Below are 19,156 nucleotides of genomic sequence, written 5' to 3' on the forward strand. Positions count from 1 at the left end.
TTTGAAATAGGAGCCAATAAACAATTTAGAAATTGAATCATCATGCAAAATGCAGCTACAAATGAAAAAATAGAGGATACTGATATTAATGGTGCTTTTGCCAGTCATCATCAATCATATGACTGCAAATATAGCTAGGTACCCTAAAATGATGAGTACTAGATGAGTCAGATTTTAGACAGAGGTTACATAAAACACCAATCCTATAAGGAGACAAAGTCCTCTCTTATGGCTCTGAAATTATTCATCTACCAGGATTTCCAGGTATACCAGGGAGGGCAGGGGACAGAAAAGGACATTATGTCCTTCATCAGGAGAGCATGTTCCCATGTGGGATTTCCCATGGTCCTGCTAATTCTTGGTGTGAACCAAAGAGCAGAGCTTGTCTCAATGCTCTCTCTTTTTGTTTGTCTCTCTCTCAGGCAGTACAGTGAACTCAAACGTCTGGCTAACAAAGAAAATGTCTACATGTTCCTCGTAACATGGAACAAAATGATATGGCAGGCTATCAAGTGTGGGAGGAAATCAAGTCCTCAGCAGCTTGTTGTCATTTTAGATAACTCAAGACGAGAATCTGTCAGAGACAATAGGGAAGCAATAAACAAGTGTAGGCTCAAATTCTCCCAAAATGTGTTAAACTTAAAAATGTAAGGAGGTGGGGGCGCCTGAGTGGCTCAGTCAGTTATGCATTCAGCTCAGGTCATGTTTTCAGGGTCCTGATATGGAGCCCCACATTGGGCTTTGCACTCAGCAGGGAGTCAGCTTCAGATTCTTGCTTTCCCTCTCCCTCTGCCCACCCCCAACCCTGCACTCTCTCTCCCTCCTTCTCAAATAAATAGAATCTTCAAAAAATATATACATAAGGAGGTAAAATTGAAAAAAAAAACAACTAGGAATTACTTAAAGAAAACAGATCACTGAAATAGTTATGTATTCTTTTAAAAATATAAATAAATATGGTTTTATTCAAGGAAACCATGAGTATCTTTTAAATGAGATTTAACTGGCTTTGTCCTTTATCAGAATGGAGCTCTGTACTTTACCCTTAAGGTGGTAGGCTCTGTGTTTTTTATTCACTTGTCGGAATAGCTTTGGTCAGAAACACATGTTCACATGTCACTCACTACTCTTATATCTAGTTCTCTTTTATTTCAATGGTGTGGGCTGGGATGTAGGGGGTAATCTTGCCAGAAAAGTTGTGGAAAGTAGAGGGAAAGAAAGAAGGTGAGAGAAACGTCCCTGTATCATTGTGGAATGGGAACATCTTCAGAACATCATAGGCAGAAGGTACACCCAGGATATTATGTAGGAGAATGTCCAGCACAATAGTTTGGGAAAACAGTAATATCAACATGAACGACAGTGGCCAATATTTGTTAAATAAAAGCATATACTAATTTTACATGTGTGTTCATGTGCACACACGGTGCATGTGTATTTTTTCTAATCTTCACAGGTCTTTAAGATAGTTATTATTATCCTTCACCTTTCTTTAACAGAAGAGAAAATTAAGGATCAGAGAATTTAAAAGATTACCCCAAAGTCATCCAGCCACTTAGAGGCAGGACTGGAATTCAAATCTATATCCCTATGTCTCCAGATGCTCCATGCTCATTACATCTCTTCTCTCTGGGGAGCCTGAGGTTAAATGAGAGATAATTTCAAGACTTGTGGCCATACGTGCTGTTCGTGTGTTTCTGCTGTTTCTTCTTCCTTCCAGGCATGTTGTAAGATTGTATGTTTCCATCCCCTGTGTTTTGGCTGATGAAATTTGGGAAAAGTGACATGTCATTCTGTGTAGAAAATGTAAGAAATATAAGTGTGAGATGCAATAACTGTATATTAAGTATGGGGCAGCTTCTGTCCCAGGTAAACTGGGTGAGCACCTTCATTCCTTGCTGGCCTTTTTAATACTTAGTGTAAAAACTGAATGCACTTGTTGTTTTAAGCCATAATCTATCTTCTACTGACTAAGATCTTACTGTACTATGACAGCAGAGGTTATGCTGGATATTCAAGAAACTGACTATAAAGAAATCAAATTCTGAATATAATTGAGAGTTGCATGAATTGTCTATGTGATATATTAAAACCCCCTTATAGCACTGGTGAGAAAGAAGGTTGTAGAGGACATTTTGATTAGCTTTAATTCATGTAAGAGTGAGGTTTAAAGAGATGAGAATTAGCCACTGGTATAGTCAAAACATATTGCCTAAAAGCCAGGGCATGATGTACACTACTGTATAAGGATAGTCCTGAGCAGCTGTCACTTAACATACACAACTTCAAGCGGGAATAGGTGAGAGATAGTAAAGATATTAAGACTAACTCGTTACTCCTAATGGGAAAAAACAAGCAGTACTGTTCTATTATACAAGTAATGGACAGTGGTATTGCCTTTGGTTAAGAAAAACTATATTTTTTAATGCATTCATTTATTTATTCAACAAATACTTGTTAACTATGTATAGGAATGTGATAAAATATCATCTTATATGCAAGAGTCTATTGCCCATACAATTTTTATAGTGACCATCTTGAGTAAGAAATCTAAAAGACCTTTCCTATATTATCTGTGTTATATTATATGTTCATTTTTATCTGGCCACGTGCTGCCTTTCCAGTCTCAATTTTTTTCCCATCGTTCTTAAGATTGGTGGTCCAAGTAAATCAAACTATTCTTGATTTTTCATAGTTTTATTTTTTAAAATATGTATGCTTAATCCTTATATTTGCACATGTCTTTCTTGCTAATTCCACCCAAAACCCAGTTTGCTGATTGATTCTTCAAGACTTCACTCAAACTTTCCCTCCTCTGTCTCATCTAGTTATTCACTCATAATACAAATCCCCACCTACTTTCTCTACACAAATTCTGGATCTTTCTTCTGTATCCTTGTGATAATTTCTGTATCTCTTTACACTAGCATTTCTCACATTTTATTATACTTCTTATATTTGTTTACCCGTTGGCCTAAAGCTTTGATGGGCTATGAACTCCTAAAACAGAGGACTACCATTTTACTCATCTTTATAACCATGAACCAGCACAGTGTCTATTTATATAAAGATGCTCAATAAGCATCTGTAGGATAGTTGCATGAATAAAAGAGTAAAGGAATGAAGAAATTTAAAGCTTCTGGGAGAGGTATTCCATGTTTGTTTTATTTTGGAATGCAACATAATATTTATTGAATGAATGAATAAATGATCTCATATAAAATCATATCAATTACTCAAAGTACTCAATATTAAAGAATAATTGTGAACACACCCTAAATTTTATAAGTATTTTAATTATGGCAATAAAATGTATCATTTTAGGTTCCAGAGCAAACTCAGCATACTTTTTATCAAGCAGTTGCCTCTTTCAACAAAAATTTTATTTAGTCAAGTATCTACTGGGATAACCAAGGAAAGGATACAAGAATCCACTATAAATATTAAATTCACTACTGTGAACATAGCTGAGGAGTTGTAACAAATGTATTCTGAAGAGCACAATAAAAATTACAAGAGTTTACCATAGTGAGTCAATGAAGACCTGACTGGATGTGAAACAGAATACATTGTTTTGTTTTTTAAGATTTTATTTATTTATTTGAGAGGGGGTGGACAGAGACTGTAAGCAGGGGGAAGGAGAAGGACAAGAAGACTCTGTGCTAAGCATAGAGCCTGACGTGGGGCTTGATATCAGGACCCTGAACCTAAATCAAGAGTCAGGTGATCAACTGACTGAGCCACCCAGGTACCCCAGAATACATTGTTTTTAATTTCAAATGTTCTTTAAGTTAAACTTCATGATAATCCCATCCTTTGAAAATTACTAAATCCCTTATAATCACAACCCTTAGCACTGTGTTCATCTGGGGAGATAAAAAGGGTCAAGGACAATACCCAATTTCCAATACCCACAGAGGAAGGCTATTATAATTCAGTACATTCAGGAACATTATATGCCATGTACTCTGTTAGTCACTCGATCTCAAGGATTAATTCACCCTCACCTCCAAAAAAAAAAAAAACAAAAAAACAAAAAAAAAAAACAAAATCAAAACAGAACAAAAAACAAAATTCAATAGAAAATCAGCACAGAAAGGGGAAATGTTTATATTTTTATAAATTTCACAATTTAACTACAAAGCTCCACACTGGAGATCATTGCTACTCAAAGTAGCCACATGCCTCCCTTAGGAATTATGTGGGTTATGAGTCCTTGTGAGATGAGGAACTTGTAAAGCACTGCTTCCTGCATCCAGAATGTCTTGCTTTAAAAAAAAAAAAAAAAATCAGCTAAACTACAAAGTGTGCTTAGTGCTTTATTTGATTTATATTCTGGCTCAAGTTCCATATCTCAGGGTGAGTAACTAACAATTCAAGGGCTGGCATTAATTAGGTACATGGACTGTATGCACTTCATTTAGATCATAGCCATGGTGTTGTGAGCAGTGATATCCTAAGCAGTATGGTGCTAGGAAACTAATCCAGACCTCAGCTTCCTGGAAAAATAATAAAAGCAATAAAAACACATGAGCACAAAAGATGCAAACTTTTTTCTTTTCATTTGTTCTGGAACTGATTTAAAATATTTATCATGTATCTAAGTTATTCCTTCTTTTCCTATGGCCTCTCTCAATATTAACTTTCCTCTATTTAAAAAAAAAAAAAAAAAGTAAACAATACCAAAACAAAAATCAACCAAGCAACCACAAAAGGAAATCATTTTTCATAGAATTGGGTAGCTATAAGTCCTTAAATATCAGAAAACTGAAGTCTCCAAAAGTTAAGTAAATTAAATTTTGAAGGTCATTGTTTATATGCCTTCTGGAAAACGATGGCAGAAGGAGATAGCTGGTGATTGAAATCACAAATGAGGAACCCAGAATTCTTTTTCTGGCTCCAAATCTACTCTAGATTCAGAGCTAAGCCAGGTGGCCAACAAGAAATTAGATGAAAAACATGTTATTTGGTTTCTTTTGTTATTCAGAGGTTAATTCATCATATGAATCAAAATATTTGCCATACAGGGTCCAAATATGAGACCAAAACATATAGGGATAATAAAGAGGGAACAGAGGAAAGATCTCAAAAAGTGATTCCAGTAAACCAGACCAACTTTGTTGGCAAGTAAACAAAAGTAGACCTTTTGAAGGCCTGAGAACCCATTAATATTTCCTGGTCACTCTAAAAGTCACAGTGCCCCCTAACCTTGGACCTGACTCATGGAAATTGAGGTCAGCAAGCTCACCAAGGACTTTCTCATGAGGAATAGTTAAAATGACAGGTTGCCAAGGTATGTGAAGGCCATTAAGGAGAGTATTAGTAAATATATATTTTTTGGCCTGGGTTCCATTTACAAGGGTATTTTCAAGTTGAATACATGAATCATAAATTATATACTTATGACTTTGTGTACTTCTCTATATGACTGTTAAATATCAATTTAAAAATGTACTTTTTAAGGGCAGAAAATATCATGTGCCAGGTATATAAAAGATACTCTGGGTCACAGCAAGGAATGTCTACTACTTGTTGGATGAATTATTTGAGTGCTTCCTTTTTCATCCAAAAATGTATGGTATTGTAGGCTAATAATACAAATAATACATTCTGATAATTTACCCCATGGGAGAAGACTAGGTAAGTTTAAAAGGCACATGCACAAAGACATATTCTGTAGCTAAACATTGGAGCCACGAAGATATCCATGAGTCAAGGATTGGTTAAATACATGATAGAAGAATCATGTAATGTAGGACTCTAATATTATAAAAATGACTACATTTTCTTATATGGAAAGATGCTGGACATGTATGGCTAAGTCAAAAAGTAAGCTTCAGAATAGTGTATAGTATGATTCCATTTTTGTAAAACAACAACTACTACTACTGCTACTACTACTAGGCACACATACACAATGGTTGGCTTTAATTCATGTATAGCCAAAGGCATGCAAAAATAAACTAAACAAGGTTATGCACCAAGTTGTTAACATTTTTTTTAGCAGGTGATGTATGTTTGTTTACATCCTATTTTGTGCATGTATCTAAATTTTGATACAAAGAAAATATATTGTTTTATAATCAGAAAAAAAACAATAAAGGTGTTTTCATTAGAAAAAATAGAAATAAAATTTAATGATAGCATATGTAGAGAAATCATGTGCCAGGTATATAAAAGATATTCTGGGTCATAGCAAGGAATGTCTACTACTTGTTGGATGAATTATTTGAGTGGTTTTTTTAAGCCCAGAACTCTTTCCCCTCCTCCTCTTTTTTCCCTCTCCCATCCCCACTCCTCCTCCTCCTTTTATTGTACTGCATATACTTACATATACTACCAGCATATATTATACAAAACATTTGAAATGGTTCATAGGTACCTTTTCTTTCAAAGTTTAAGATTCTCTGGCTGAGACAAGAAAGTCAATCTGCCTAGTGGGGCTTAAATGCTCTTTGTATTATAGTTGCATTTCATAGGATATTGTGAATGTTTTATCTAAGAAGAGAATAGATCCAGTTGCTATAGTCCTGGTCATGGGGAAATTGAAAGTGGGTAAGAACAATACCAGTTTAATTGGCAATGGTTAATAGATTCCCAGGCAGTTCTAATCAGTGCCAGAGTAGTGTGGCAAATTAATCAGGAAAGCTGCTATTTTGGCTTTCCCTGAGGAGTGAATCTGTATGTTGAATGAATGGCCTTAGTGTTTTAACTGTGGTGTAAGTCATCTTTCTGTCTCTCTGAATTTGAAACAGGTCCTTATAGCCATCTTATCCTTATCAAAAATTGTATTCAGGCCTATTACCATAAGTTATCCTGTTTAACAAGTATTAGAAGCTTACAGCTTCCAGACCCTTTCACTATTATCCTTAGCAATATCAAAGAATCAACAATATCATGGCATCAACAATCAAGCCCGTAATGCAAATTATTAAGTCTGGACTGACTGATCTCCTATCTTAATATAACTTAGTAGATGAAAATTTAAAAGTTAGGAACTAATGATAGTCTATCCTATTCCTGATACAAATTCAGAGCTTTGAAATATTGGCACTGTTTTGGCTTGGTTGTGTGTTTCATGCTTAGAGATACTGTTAACTTGTATAGGGCTACTTAACTATTCAGAAATCTCCATTTTTTGTTGTTGCTGTTGCCAAAAAAACTTAGACTAAATAGTGATGATTTCCTGGCTCCAAATGTGAACATGAGCATAGATACTATACATAAAGAACTGCTGAAGGAGGCATTCTGTGTCCTATGACAGAGCAACTCAGAACACTATATCCCATGAATGAATCTGCCACAAATCCGAATCAAAACTGAAGAGGTCCCAGAACTTGGCTCATTTGCCTGCTACCGTGTATCTGAAATGATCAGTAAATGCATAGATAGACTTCCTGAGTTCTAAATCAAAGGCTGGTCCACATGTGCATGTATCATAGACTTCTGTGCCTAACTTGTGGCTTAATTTCTTGAGGTACATCCGTTAGCTAGAAGGAATCCTGCCAACTCATGCACTTAGTTCAGTTTCTTCTTTATTAGGTTCCCTATTCTATTAACTAAAGGTTTTTAAAAAAAAATTTTTAGCTGTCATCAGGAATAATATATAATAATAAAAGTTAAGCCTGTGATGCTTTATATTAACATAGCAATATAATAATACAATATGCTCCACATATGTATTTGAAGAAAATGGCATTCTTCTGTAACAGTACTTTTTGACTTCTAGCTTCATTTAACAGATGTTTACTGAATGGCTCATGGTTGCCAAGAGCCAGGCAAGTGGGACCTACCACAGTACCTGATGTCAAGGGCCTTTTAAGAATGTATTTTTCCAGGTTCTTAAATTACTGTTTAAAAAAACTCAAATGAGGGACACTTGGATTGGACTCAGTGGTTGAGAGTCTGCCTTGGGCTCAGGTTGTGATACTGGATCACGTCCCAGGATCCAGTCCCCCGCAGGGAGCCTGCTTCTCCCTCAGCCTGTGTGTGTCTCTACCTCTCTCTGTGTCTCTCATAAAGAAATAAATAAAAATCTTTCAAAATAAATAAATAAATAATAAACTCAAAGGAGCAAAACACAAAAATTCAGTCATAATTTTACATTTTGCTTCTCCCTAATAACAAATTAAATATAAAAGTGTTTAAATAAAGTCTACAATTTTTTTAAAAAGGATATTAAAATAAAGTGCAGGGAAAAGAGCAAGCCTAGAGAAGAAGGAATATTATCAAATGGGCTGAGACTAGATCTAAATAGAGGCCAAATCAGAGAGTTTTGCTTGGGATGGGTTAATCTTTCATTCTTAGAATAAATGTATGACATTACTTAATGATTAGTATGATTAAACATTCTTACCAATCGCTGTCCTCCTTCATCTGCCTTCATTAAAAAAAAAAAAAAAGAAAGAAAAAGAGAAAGAAAAAAAAATGAAAAGAAACCTCTTAGGAAACCTGCAAATAAATCCTCTGATGGATTTGATGCCACATGTCATCACACCATTATTTATCCCTTAACTCCTGACAAGCTTGTGCACATCATAGACATCCAATAAAATCTGTTGAATTGAACGAACAGCAGGGAAAATGGAATGGATCTTACCTTACATGAAGCTTCTTTAATGAGAACCATGAACATGTGTCAATCTCTTCAGAGCATTCTGCCTTATGTAAAAGGAATCAAAAATAATAAATACATAAGCCAAATAAATAATAAGCCTCAAAATCAAAACACAAAAATGTAATACCCCACCCGTTTTCTGGAATTCCGTATTCCCAGAATACTTTGGAGGTTGGCAGATGGTTCTCCATCCCCACAATGCCCAGCATTTGAAGGACATGTCCTGTGGGAGTGGTGGCACTGCAACTCGGTTACAAGGCAGACTCACCAATATACGCTTCAAAAAAGCAACGTGATTAAGGGATCGACTAGGTGCTGCTTATAAAGTATGTACGTGTTCGAGAGGTGGGGATAGCGGTAAGACGCCTCCATACTTGGAGAAATGAAGCATTTCAGTTACAAAATAGAGGCAAGAATCTGTAGGAGCTAGATTACAAATAACCTAGAACACTCAGATTAGTTGCATACCTTAAGCTAATTAAATACCCGTTGGGTTTTTTTGGTTGGTTTTGTTTTGTTTTTAAGGTGGGTGCATTGGGCAGCAAGGCTGCGTTAAGAAGTAAACCTTTTAAGAGAAAGGTATTACTTGCCTTTTTTCCTGTTGATGGGCTGCTGTCTGACAATGAATCTAGAAATATCTAAAGCAAAAAGCTCCTGAGGAGCAACCCTGTAAGAGGTGGTCCCTCAGCTTGGCCCCGGGACACCGTAACTGCCCGTTCTGCGCCCTTTGCACCTGTAGCGTGGGCCCCAACAAATGCGATGCCTTTGAGAATGTCCAGAGCCTTCGGAATACACTATCCGCCGCAAAGAACCACCTAACTACTTCAACACTTTAGCAAAGAATTTTCCAAAGGAAATTTAACAGGCAGAGGAAATGAAGGAGGTTAAGAAACAAGCCGTGCCTCCGGAGGCGGACAGAGCCGAGCCGGGCGGCCCCGCGGCGGAGCCCGCAAGCCCGGTCCTCAACCCGCGGCTTCTGCGAGCGCTGCCCGGCGCGGGCCGCAGGGACTCCCCTCGGCTAAGCAGAGCTCAGCGCGCCCGTAATCCAGCACCTCGGCAGGGAGACAGCATTCCGGGAGCTGGGGGGGGGGGGGGGGGGTCTAGTAGGTTTTTCGGGAACTCAGAAACCACCGCTGGGGAACGCAAGTGTTCACCGCCAGGTAAAACTTACCCGGATTTGAAGCACCTAAGACGGGTGCAAAGGCTCTGCGGGCGCGCGAAGGTGCAAGGCCGGCAGTGCACGCGGGGAGTGCCCGGAGGGGACAGACGACCCTGTAAACCCGGATAGAAGCAAAACAAACAGAGGTGACCGCACACACCACAAAGGCAAAAGCAAACAGATGCACCTAGAAGCGCGTTCCGCAAAGTGTGGAACTGCCTACACTTGACGGCGGAATCAATGCTTGCAGCAGCGCTCGCGAGGGCAGATCCTCCCGGCTGTGTCCGGGACAGGAGCGGGTCGTCCCGGGGCCGCGGCCCTGCGCAGCCCCGCCGGGTCCTCCCGAGGATCGCGACCGCCGACCCGCGGAGCCTGCTGGCCGCCGAGGGGATGCACTCAGGGGGCTCCCAGGACGGAGCCACACCCCTGGGAGCCGCGGAGAGCCGCGGGGGGGGCGCTCGGAGGGAGCGGAGGCCGCCCCAGGAGAGGAGGCAGGGCGCTCCCCGCGGAGGGCGAGCCCGCCCCCAGGGCCCGGCGCCCCGGCCCCCGCCCCGGCCCCGGCCCCCACGCCCCGCCCCGCTCGAGGCGGCGCCGGGAGCCTGGCACTGACCTGCGAGCCCGCGCGCGGCGACCTCCCCTCCCGCGGCGCGCCGGCCCGGCCCGGACTGGAGCTGCGCTGAGCTCCCCGCCCGCGCCCCGCCCGCGCCCCGCCGCGCCCCGCCCCCGCCCCCGCCTCGGCGCCCCGCCCCCGCGCGGCCGTCCGGGGAGCGCCGGGCTCGAGCGCACCGGCTGCGGGAGGGCGGGCGGGAGGGCGGGAGCCGGGGCCGCGGAGCCGGCGGGACTGCGGGGCCCCCCGCCCCTCGGGCCGCACAGCCAATGGCAGCGAGCGCGGCCCGCTCCCCGCTCCCCGCCGCCGCCGCCGCCGCCGCCGCTCCCGCCGGGGCCCGCGGGCGGGGAGGAGCTTGAGCCGGGGTCGGAGGGTCCCGGAGGGCGCGGAGGCGTTGGCGTTGGCGCCGGGAGCCGCGTGTGCGGAAGGCAGCTGTGGTGCCGTTACCTGTGTGTGTGTGTGGGGGGGGGGGGGGGGGGGCAGCGGGCGGAGGCGTCCACTTTCTGCCAGTTTCTTCCCCTCGGGAACACCTGGGTCCCGCGGAGCCCCGACGCCGGGTCCGGAGCCGCGTCCTGCGGGGAGCGTGGCCGCGCGCGTCCCTCCCTTCACGCCTCATCTCTCGCCCCTTCCGAATACTCCGCCAAATCGAGAGATGAAATGAATCGGACGGCAGTTCCCAGCACTGCCAGGGACCGGGCAAAGGTAAAAACCCCTCCCGGAACCTGGCTTCGAGAGGGTCACAGACCTTGAAAGAACTCTGGGAAGGGCGCCGCCAAGGGACCAGTGAGACCCGTGAGCTTCACTGAAAGACTCTGGAATTCCTCTTTTTTTCAGCTGAAAAACTGTTATTTCAACTGATCATTCGATGTCTGTGGTCTCTTCTACTCTGACATTCAATGATCCAATGGGCTTTCCGGCCTGTTGGCCTGGGGAAGGGCTGAGCTCCTGCGAGGTGCTGGGGCGGCTCCTTTCCCTCCATCTGCTCCCTCCTGCTGCATCCACCCGGAGACCGTCCACCTGTGGCTACGAAAATGAATCATGTAAATCAGTATAGAAGGATGATGCTCACGTTTTAGTGACCATGTAAACTTGTACAAACACTCCTACTTACCAGCGCCCATCTCCTGGGATTATGCTAGTTGTGCTCATGTTAGGGGTTCTCCAGATAGAGACAGATTCTGAGGCCCCCTTAGTAAGTGAGCAAAGGCTCTCTCTCTCTCTCCCTCTTCCTCCTCCAGGGGAATTGTGGGTTTGTGTTCATCTTTTCTACGTGAATCTTTTTGTATCTTCTAAAATGCAGGGCCATAGAATGAGCGGCATGGAGAAGAGGGCGGACAGAGACCTGCTTCTCTTCCAACACATTTCCGTTTGACACGTTCACATGTCACTTTCATGAGTTTGTTACATTTGTCTATCCCTCCGTGTTTTACCTTAGATTTATACTGAGCCTCCTCTCTAATAGTAATATCCATGAAATCATTGGTTTGTTATATACCAATTGTATTTCAGTGCAAAATAAGTAAGTAATAAATAAGTAATCTGTTTAGTCTTTTCTTGACATTTCCTGAGCTTAATTGCCTAGGACTGCTGTGAAAAATGACCATGACCTGTTAAAAAAAAAAAAAACTAATATGAGAGACAAAGCTGCTTTCATCTTTATTCTTGATTTCGTATATAAATGATCTAGAGAATGTTAATTGTCAAATTCACTTACATAGAGTGTCTTCAAAAGTAGGTCAGTCTCACCACTCAAGTTCCTAGGAGTTCACAGGCAGTTTGGAGAAATAGTTCTAGCTTCTAATGAGCATGATCATCCCACTTCCAGTCCTTTTCTGTCTTATCAGAGATGGATAAGATTGGTTTTGTGTTTTGTTTGTTTGTTTTAACTGTGGTATTTGGAGTCAGAATCATTAAATTCTGATCCTGTCACTTATGATCTTTGTAACTAAGCCAATCACTTCATCTCTCTGGGTCTCATTTTCCTTATGTACAAAATGGCAATAATAGTATCCACATTAATAGGTTGTTTTAAAGTTTAAATACACATACATGCATACACACACACCGAGTTCCTAGCTATTGTCTGGCATGTAATAAGTGCATAAAATTATTAGTTCTGTCTTTCCTTCTTTGCTGTCATCAAAGCAACATTTAGAATTACTTTGTCCATTCTCTAATTTCCATCTAGGTTATCAGGAAGCTTGTGTTCTGTTCCTAACACTCCCTAGACTAGTTCTCTGCTCCCTTTCCCTGATTCCTTCATCTCTGCCCTGTTGTGATGCTCCCTCTCCAAACTCTATCCTATCTCTCATGACTTAATCTCTCTTCTTTCCAGCAGTTCTCACATTCCATCTGCCACAATGTCAGAGCTCTGTGCCCTGTAGAGAAAGTGAGATTTACTCTAAGAAGAGAGTAGGTCATAAAAATTCTTAATACTTTTACATTTTCATGATGTGTCAATAAGTCCTTTTTGTTTGTTTAAATCATGGTCCTCCTGAAAACATGGAGAAATTTATGTTATCTAATGCTATGGAAAAATTCCTAGAGCCACAAGTACTATTAAATTCAACAGACATTTTTGGAGCATCTGCTATATGCCAAGCAGTGCCCCAGGCACTAGGGAGATAAAAATAAAGAAGACAAAGTCTCTGCCCTAAAATGCTTATAGTCCAATCAGGCTGGCAGATATATAAATACCTAAATTGAATATAAGCGTGCCTTGTAGGGCTTTAAGCCAATAGTGCCCATGAAAGAATTTCCTTTACTTTTTCAATTATGAGGTTGTCTTGGACCAGCCAATCAAAATTCCCACCCTGCCCACAGTCCCCTGCTGAGTGAGGATCCATGTTCTATGCCTGAGCGGAGCTCATTACTCAAAATGGGCTTAATTGGTGAAGCCAAAAAGACCATATACACATTCTCATTTTTCCCATGTCCACTCCAACCCCAATTGCAGCTAGGGTGAGAGCATGTAACTTCAATTTGGCCAATAAAATGCCTTCCTTAGACCTAGAATTGGGAATTGGTCATACAAGGGAGCCGAGATGAGAAGAGCTCTCTATAGCAGTGACTGCAACAATGTCCAGTTTCTAGGGCCAGCAAGGGGAGGAGCAATGAGCTTGGGTTTCCAGTGCCCAGGTGTCAGTTGCAAGTTATGGCTTCTGCTGCTCAGTGATCTCACGTGTCTAATTTGGAGGTATGATTGGCTGGGCTTCTGGATGTTCCCTGTTTCTGTTCATTCTTTGAGCTTCTCTCTGGTCCAGTATCCTTTCATTAAATTCAATTTTTGCTTAAACTAGCCAAATGAATTCTTAGCTACTAAGAATACTCTGTATATACTCGGTATAAAGGCTCTACCTCAATAAGAAGAATGTTAATTAACTAATTTAGGTAACTTCTCCTGCTAGGACATTCAAATTGGAAATATTACAGTTGGTCAATTGAAATCCAGAGCAGAAGCTAAAAACACAACCCATGGACTATGAGACAGCAAGGACTATGTGTAGGCTGGAATTATGAGTAAGCAGAAGTTATGAATAAGCAAAAGTTATGAGTTAGCAGAAATCTGCATACATGCAGAGGAGAGGAAGAGGTGGTTGGCTGAGAGCAGCAAGGAAACAGAAGCAAGAGGAACTGAGTCCACATGATGGTGAGGGAATAAGTGAACCCTGCTCTCAAGGGGACTCCAGGCTAACCCAATCCCTAGATTTGCCTTGAATCCTGTACTATTTTCCAATTTCCAAACTAGTTTTCCTTTTCTGATTAACCCTGGCTATTTCTGAGTTAATCAGAAATTTTGAAATTCCAGTTGTTCTTATTGTGATGTATACCTTTATAGAAACTCCCTTATTCCTTGAAGTAACCAGGATAAGACTCTATTTTATATGACCAAAGCATTCTGAAGATTGCAGGCATGATATGGCTAGGACCCAGGAAACAACAGTCAAATAGTGTATCTTAAAAGTCACTGGTCTTCCTCTTCAAAAATGTATTTTCTTTTTTTCATATCTTACTTGAAATTTCCAAGAGGACCTTCCTCTGGGCTGAAAAATTAATGGTTTATCAGAAGCCCCTGTTTAAAATGTACTCAAGTTTCTTGTGGGAATGAAAAGCCAGAGGTGTTTCTCTCTACATTAGCCATTAGCATGTGAGCAGATCATATGAGTTCATTCTTAAATTTGAACTCTTAAGGGCCTGATACTTAGGGGTTCAGCTAGGTATAGAGCAGAAAAATTGGGCACTGAGAGGGAAGAGTGGAGAGCAGATATAATAGAAAATGGCCATGAGAGTCCCTGGAACATTATAAAGAACTATCCTATGGAATATTCCTATAAGGGAAGGTCCTGGTGGCAGCCAATGTAAAGAGTGCCAGGGAACAGTAGGGCCAAAATGGCAGCCATACAACAAGGTGGACACTAACACCAAACATTCTCACTTCGCAGTCTACCTTCTGCCAGTTCCAGAGTATGACCTTGCATAATTTTTGTTCTGCTTCAGCTTTTATGGGAGATGGGGCTGGGCTGAAGCGGCAGAGAAAGATGACTATCGTATATGCCCATCTTGAGATAATACTCGGAAATTATACCAACATTAATTATACCTTGGGGTTACTTGCATGAGTCCATGGCCTTTGTTTTATCTTCCGTAACATACAGTGCCCTCTCATGGCTTGTGAAAAAAAAGAAAAATCTGTATGTCTGACCTAATCAGCGAATGACACACAGTCTAGAAAGCAAAAAAGTAATTCTCTTAAAAGGACATGACACAAGTAGGAAGGAATTTACACATGCTGCTGTGTTTGAAAGGAGAGAAAATGCATTGAAGCTGTTTTAATGAAAGCAAGAGTCTGAAGTTATCCCTAAAGAGCTTTATGTTCTCAAAGTCTAAAATGTACCTCAGAGTTTGTTTGTTTTTCTGAGAACAGTGGGTAGAACTATACTTGGAATGGCCGTGAGTCACATCAGGGTGAAGGGAGAAGAAAAATATTAATGCCACGGACACCACTTTTCATAGGGTGTGCTTTAGCCGCTGGGTGCTGTACTTGCCCATCAGCTCTGTTTGTGTGGCCAAATGACTTACTGTGGGTTATAAATCAATGTTGAGCAATGTGAAGAGCAGATGGGGAGTTTAATGCATCCTCCACATCTCCGTCTTGTGACTGGCTGAAGTCCATGTGCAATTTGGAAAAAGATGTTTGAAAAGGATATTCATCATTTTAAATTGCTCTGTGGGAGCTTTGCAGTTCATAATGTGCCACTTAGGTACTTCTCAAAGATAGGTTTTCCTTGACATGGATTAGAATTTCATAACAGCAAAATGGCAACTGGAGGTATTAGGATAGAAAAGCTAACTTTGAATGAATTAACAAGAAATTGGGGAGGGGGGTGTTGAATTGTGAAGGAGTTAAAGGGATATGAAATATTTAGGCTGAATTCTACCCCATAATATCTAGTTCTAGGAATTCCCAGTGGTTGGCAAGACAGTTTTGTTATCCATTTCTCAGGCTAGCCCTCAAATACTATTGGGAAAGTCTACCTAGGCAAGAACCTTCAGCATGACTAAAATATATTCGCTCTTGAGGAAAAACTATTAAAAACCCAGCAGTATGGCTAGCTCAGTTGGTAGAACATGTGACTCTTGATCTTGGAGTCATGAGTTCAAGCCCCATATTGGGTGCTTTTTCTCCTTACCCATCTGAGATTCCATAGTTCGTCATTCTAGTGGTCTTCCAACCAGGTGGCCATAAGGTATAGGAAGACTTTCCAAAGGAGGACTTGTGCAGAGATAGTTTTAAGGAACCCATCAACCTTCATGTCAATTATTTTTCTTAGATTGATCTACCTGAGTGAGAACTCACAGGCATTTATAATACTGCTTCTGCTACACATGAGAAAGGCATATCCTCGCTAACTCCAAATCTTGCTAGGGTGTGTTCAACTGGAGTATAAAACCTCAGAGTGCCAAATAAAGTAATAAATCAAAATATTAATTTTGGGAAAGTCAAAAAAATAATTAAGTGAAACACTTAAGATTTTCCTGGTTTCCCTGCTTTCCGTGTAGTTTGGTTAAGGGGAAACATGATCTTATAGACAGTGTAAGTATAAACAATATGACATGTTAGAATGTTCTGAATTCAGATATTGGATAGAAATGGAATGGTGGCTTTAACAATTTTTGTTTAATGATTCTGCCTCTTTTATTTCTGATCTGGTATCAGTGTGGAAGGAGAATTTTTTGAGAGAAAAGCAAGGGAAAAAGTGCTGAAGATTAAAAGCATTTTTTATATTCTTTTTTTTTTTTTACTTTAGGTATTCAAGATACTTATCTCGTACTTTTTTTAAGAACCAAAGTTTTTAAATTTTAGAACAATTTTATATTTGCAGAAAAATTGTGAAGACAGTACAGAATTCTCATATACTGCATACCCAGTTTCTCCTGTTATTAATATCTTACATTATTATGGTATATTTTTATAATTAATGAACCAATATTGTTACAATATTATTAACTATAACCCATATTTCATTCATATTTTGTGTGTTTTACCTAATACTCTTTTTCTGTTCCTGAATCCCACATTACATTTAATCATCATGTCTCCCTAGTCTCCTCTGGGCTAAAGTCTCTCCAACTTTCTTGGTTTTGATGTCTTGAGAGTTTTGAGAAGACTGGTCAGCTATTTTGTAGAATATGTCTCAGTTGGGATTTGTCTGATGTTTTTCCCATAATTAGACTGGAATTATAAGGGTTGGGGAGGAAGACTGTATGGGTAAAGTATCATTTTCAACACATATCCAGGGAACAAACACTCAACATGATTTACCACTGTTGATGTTGACCTGATCACCTACCTCAGGTAGTGTTTGTCAGGTCTCGCTCCTGTAAAGCTACTCTTTTTTTCCCCATTTCTGGGACTTTTTATTAGCCAAAACAAAAAGAATCTTTGAACTGCCCAAGGAGAATAGATTTATGGTGTTGATTTTTATAAATATCAATGGAATGCTTTTCAAGACTACTGATTCTTTAGATAGTTAAGGCAGAAAATTTGTGATGTAAGTGCATTTGCACCTTTCAATAAGATAGTTAAAAATATTTTTTTTACTAAATCATGAAATATGTGTTCCAATTACTATTAATATTCATCTTATTTCATCTTATAAAATGTTCAATAATTTCTACCTCCTATTAACAAAAAATAATGCTATATGTTGACTACTGGACTGGTGAAGTTTGAGTAATACGTATTTTTTTTCCTTTAATAAATTCAGACTTTCCTCTGATCACTATGTATAACAAAATTAATTATTATTTCTGATTTTATATTAATTTTCCTTTAAACACTGCTAAAGCATATAAAACAAAACTTGATACACATATACAATTTACTTACCAAAATAGGGCCATGTGTTCTTATCACATGCCTCATGTCATAAAAAAAACTAACCATTTCAGCTAGCCATCACACTGCATTATTACAAAATAAGTATCAAGAAACAATATTATTATTGTCTTGTTTTTATTATAGCTGATTAGAAATGATTATGAAATAATTATATTGATTCTATATCATTTAAATCTTATCTGCAGAACAAGTAATATAGTTGGCAAAACATATTCAGCAATTTTTTCTCAATATTTTAATATCCTAAAAATACATATGTAGCATGATTTTAAAGTGAAGTCAACCTCTTTCTGAAAGCAACTAATTCTGATATTGCTGCTTGATTTGACATTGAGTACTGGCTTTGTCAGTTGGATTGTGTGAGAGACTTTGTCCATATACTGAACGACCTAGATCTATGGCTTGGGTGACTGATGAAAATATATAAAAACATGTGATTAGAGGGGGCAACCAAATACAGAAAATTGGGGGACACCTTGTATTATTTTTTACAATTGCATACGAAACTATAGTTACCTCAAAATAAGTTTAATGAAAAAAGGATAATTAAACAGCATTTCATCAACCAAACTTCATGGACAAAGGTGTAATGAAATTAATAATATCCACTTTTCTAAATTTCATTCTGAGTACTTTGGATTAAACAAAGTCCCTCTTAGTGAAAGAATAGCAAGTATGATTTATATTCAGATAAGCTTTGGTAAAGCTCTTTTGGTATACTTCCCAGAAATTGAAGAGAAAAAAAATGCTTCTAATAACCAGATAACAAATCACTTTGCAAGTTTGGGGATTTCCAATTCTTTGCTTTCAATAAACTGAGTTGTGAGAAGATAGATTATTATGTTTCTTATGATAGATCTTTGTATGACTTTTTTTAAATTTGCTTTTCAACTCAGAAGTTCTAAGAGATGAGTGGCATTTCTATAAACTCTTCCCTTTCAATCTACTTAGTTATGAGAAAAAAGTTTCTCAGTACATATGTATAACAATAAAAATAAAAATATAATAAATGGCCTATATTTTCTACAATTTAATCTAGAAATAAGTAACATTTGCCTATGGGTAAAAATAATTAATTGGCAAAAAGTGTTTTCATTTTCAGGAAGTGTTTGTATGTTTAATAGTTATTTATCAAATTTTAAAATATATTTATGTTTTGGTAAAAAGTTAATATATGAAAATTATTTTGGTTCATTGTATATTAGTATTAATAATTATAATGGTAATTAATCTGGAAGAAAAATTTCAACACTTAGAGCCTTATACTCAAAGAAAATTTAAAAATTACATTAAGCTTCAATTTCTATACATGTTTATTGCAGAGAAATGTGTGAAGGTGATAAATAAAAAACTTGTGAGTACAAAAATATG

At 39.4% G+C, this 19,156-nt stretch overlaps 1 protein-coding gene and 1 long non-coding RNA gene across 44 annotated transcripts in view; one reads left to right on the plus strand and one right to left on the minus strand.

The window, feature by feature from the left end:
- SERTM1 (serine rich and transmembrane domain containing 1) overlaps nucleotides 1-19,156 on the minus strand; it is a 37,060-nt gene that overhangs the window by 13,608 nt on the left and 4,296 nt on the right. For 10 of the 43 annotated variants that reach the window (XR_012017041.1, XR_012017042.1, XR_012017037.1 and 7 more), the window contains 3 exons: nucleotides 9,789-9,889; nucleotides 8,600-8,657; nucleotides 8,357-8,380 (listed from right to left, as the gene is read on the minus strand). Coding sequence is in view for 4 of the 43 variants with exons in the window: in XM_072797390.1 (XP_072653491.1) it covers nucleotides 8,357-8,380; nucleotides 8,600-8,657; nucleotides 9,789-9,889 (183 nt within the window). In the remaining 39 variants the exon portion in view is untranslated. Of the gene's footprint in view, nucleotides 1-3,144; nucleotides 4,500-8,356; nucleotides 8,381-8,599; nucleotides 8,662-8,749; nucleotides 8,860-9,788; nucleotides 9,890-9,999; nucleotides 10,304-10,386; nucleotides 10,500-11,128; nucleotides 11,407-11,494; nucleotides 11,991-12,097; nucleotides 12,511-19,156 lie in introns of those variants that run through there. The other 33 variants (XM_072797358.1, XM_072797378.1, XM_072797375.1 and 30 more) reach the window with 19 other exon arrangements.
- Nucleotides 10,851-13,678, plus strand: LOC140616634 (uncharacterized). The gene is made up of 2 exons (XR_012017044.1): nucleotides 10,851-11,085; nucleotides 11,218-13,678. It is a non-coding gene; the product is annotated as an uncharacterized lncRNA (long non-coding RNA).

Source organism: Canis lupus, chromosome 24 (assembly GCF_048164855.1).
Source record: "Canis lupus baileyi chromosome 24, mCanLup2.hap1, whole genome shotgun sequence".
Lineage (NCBI taxonomy): Eukaryota > Metazoa > Chordata > Mammalia > Carnivora > Canidae > Canis > Canis lupus.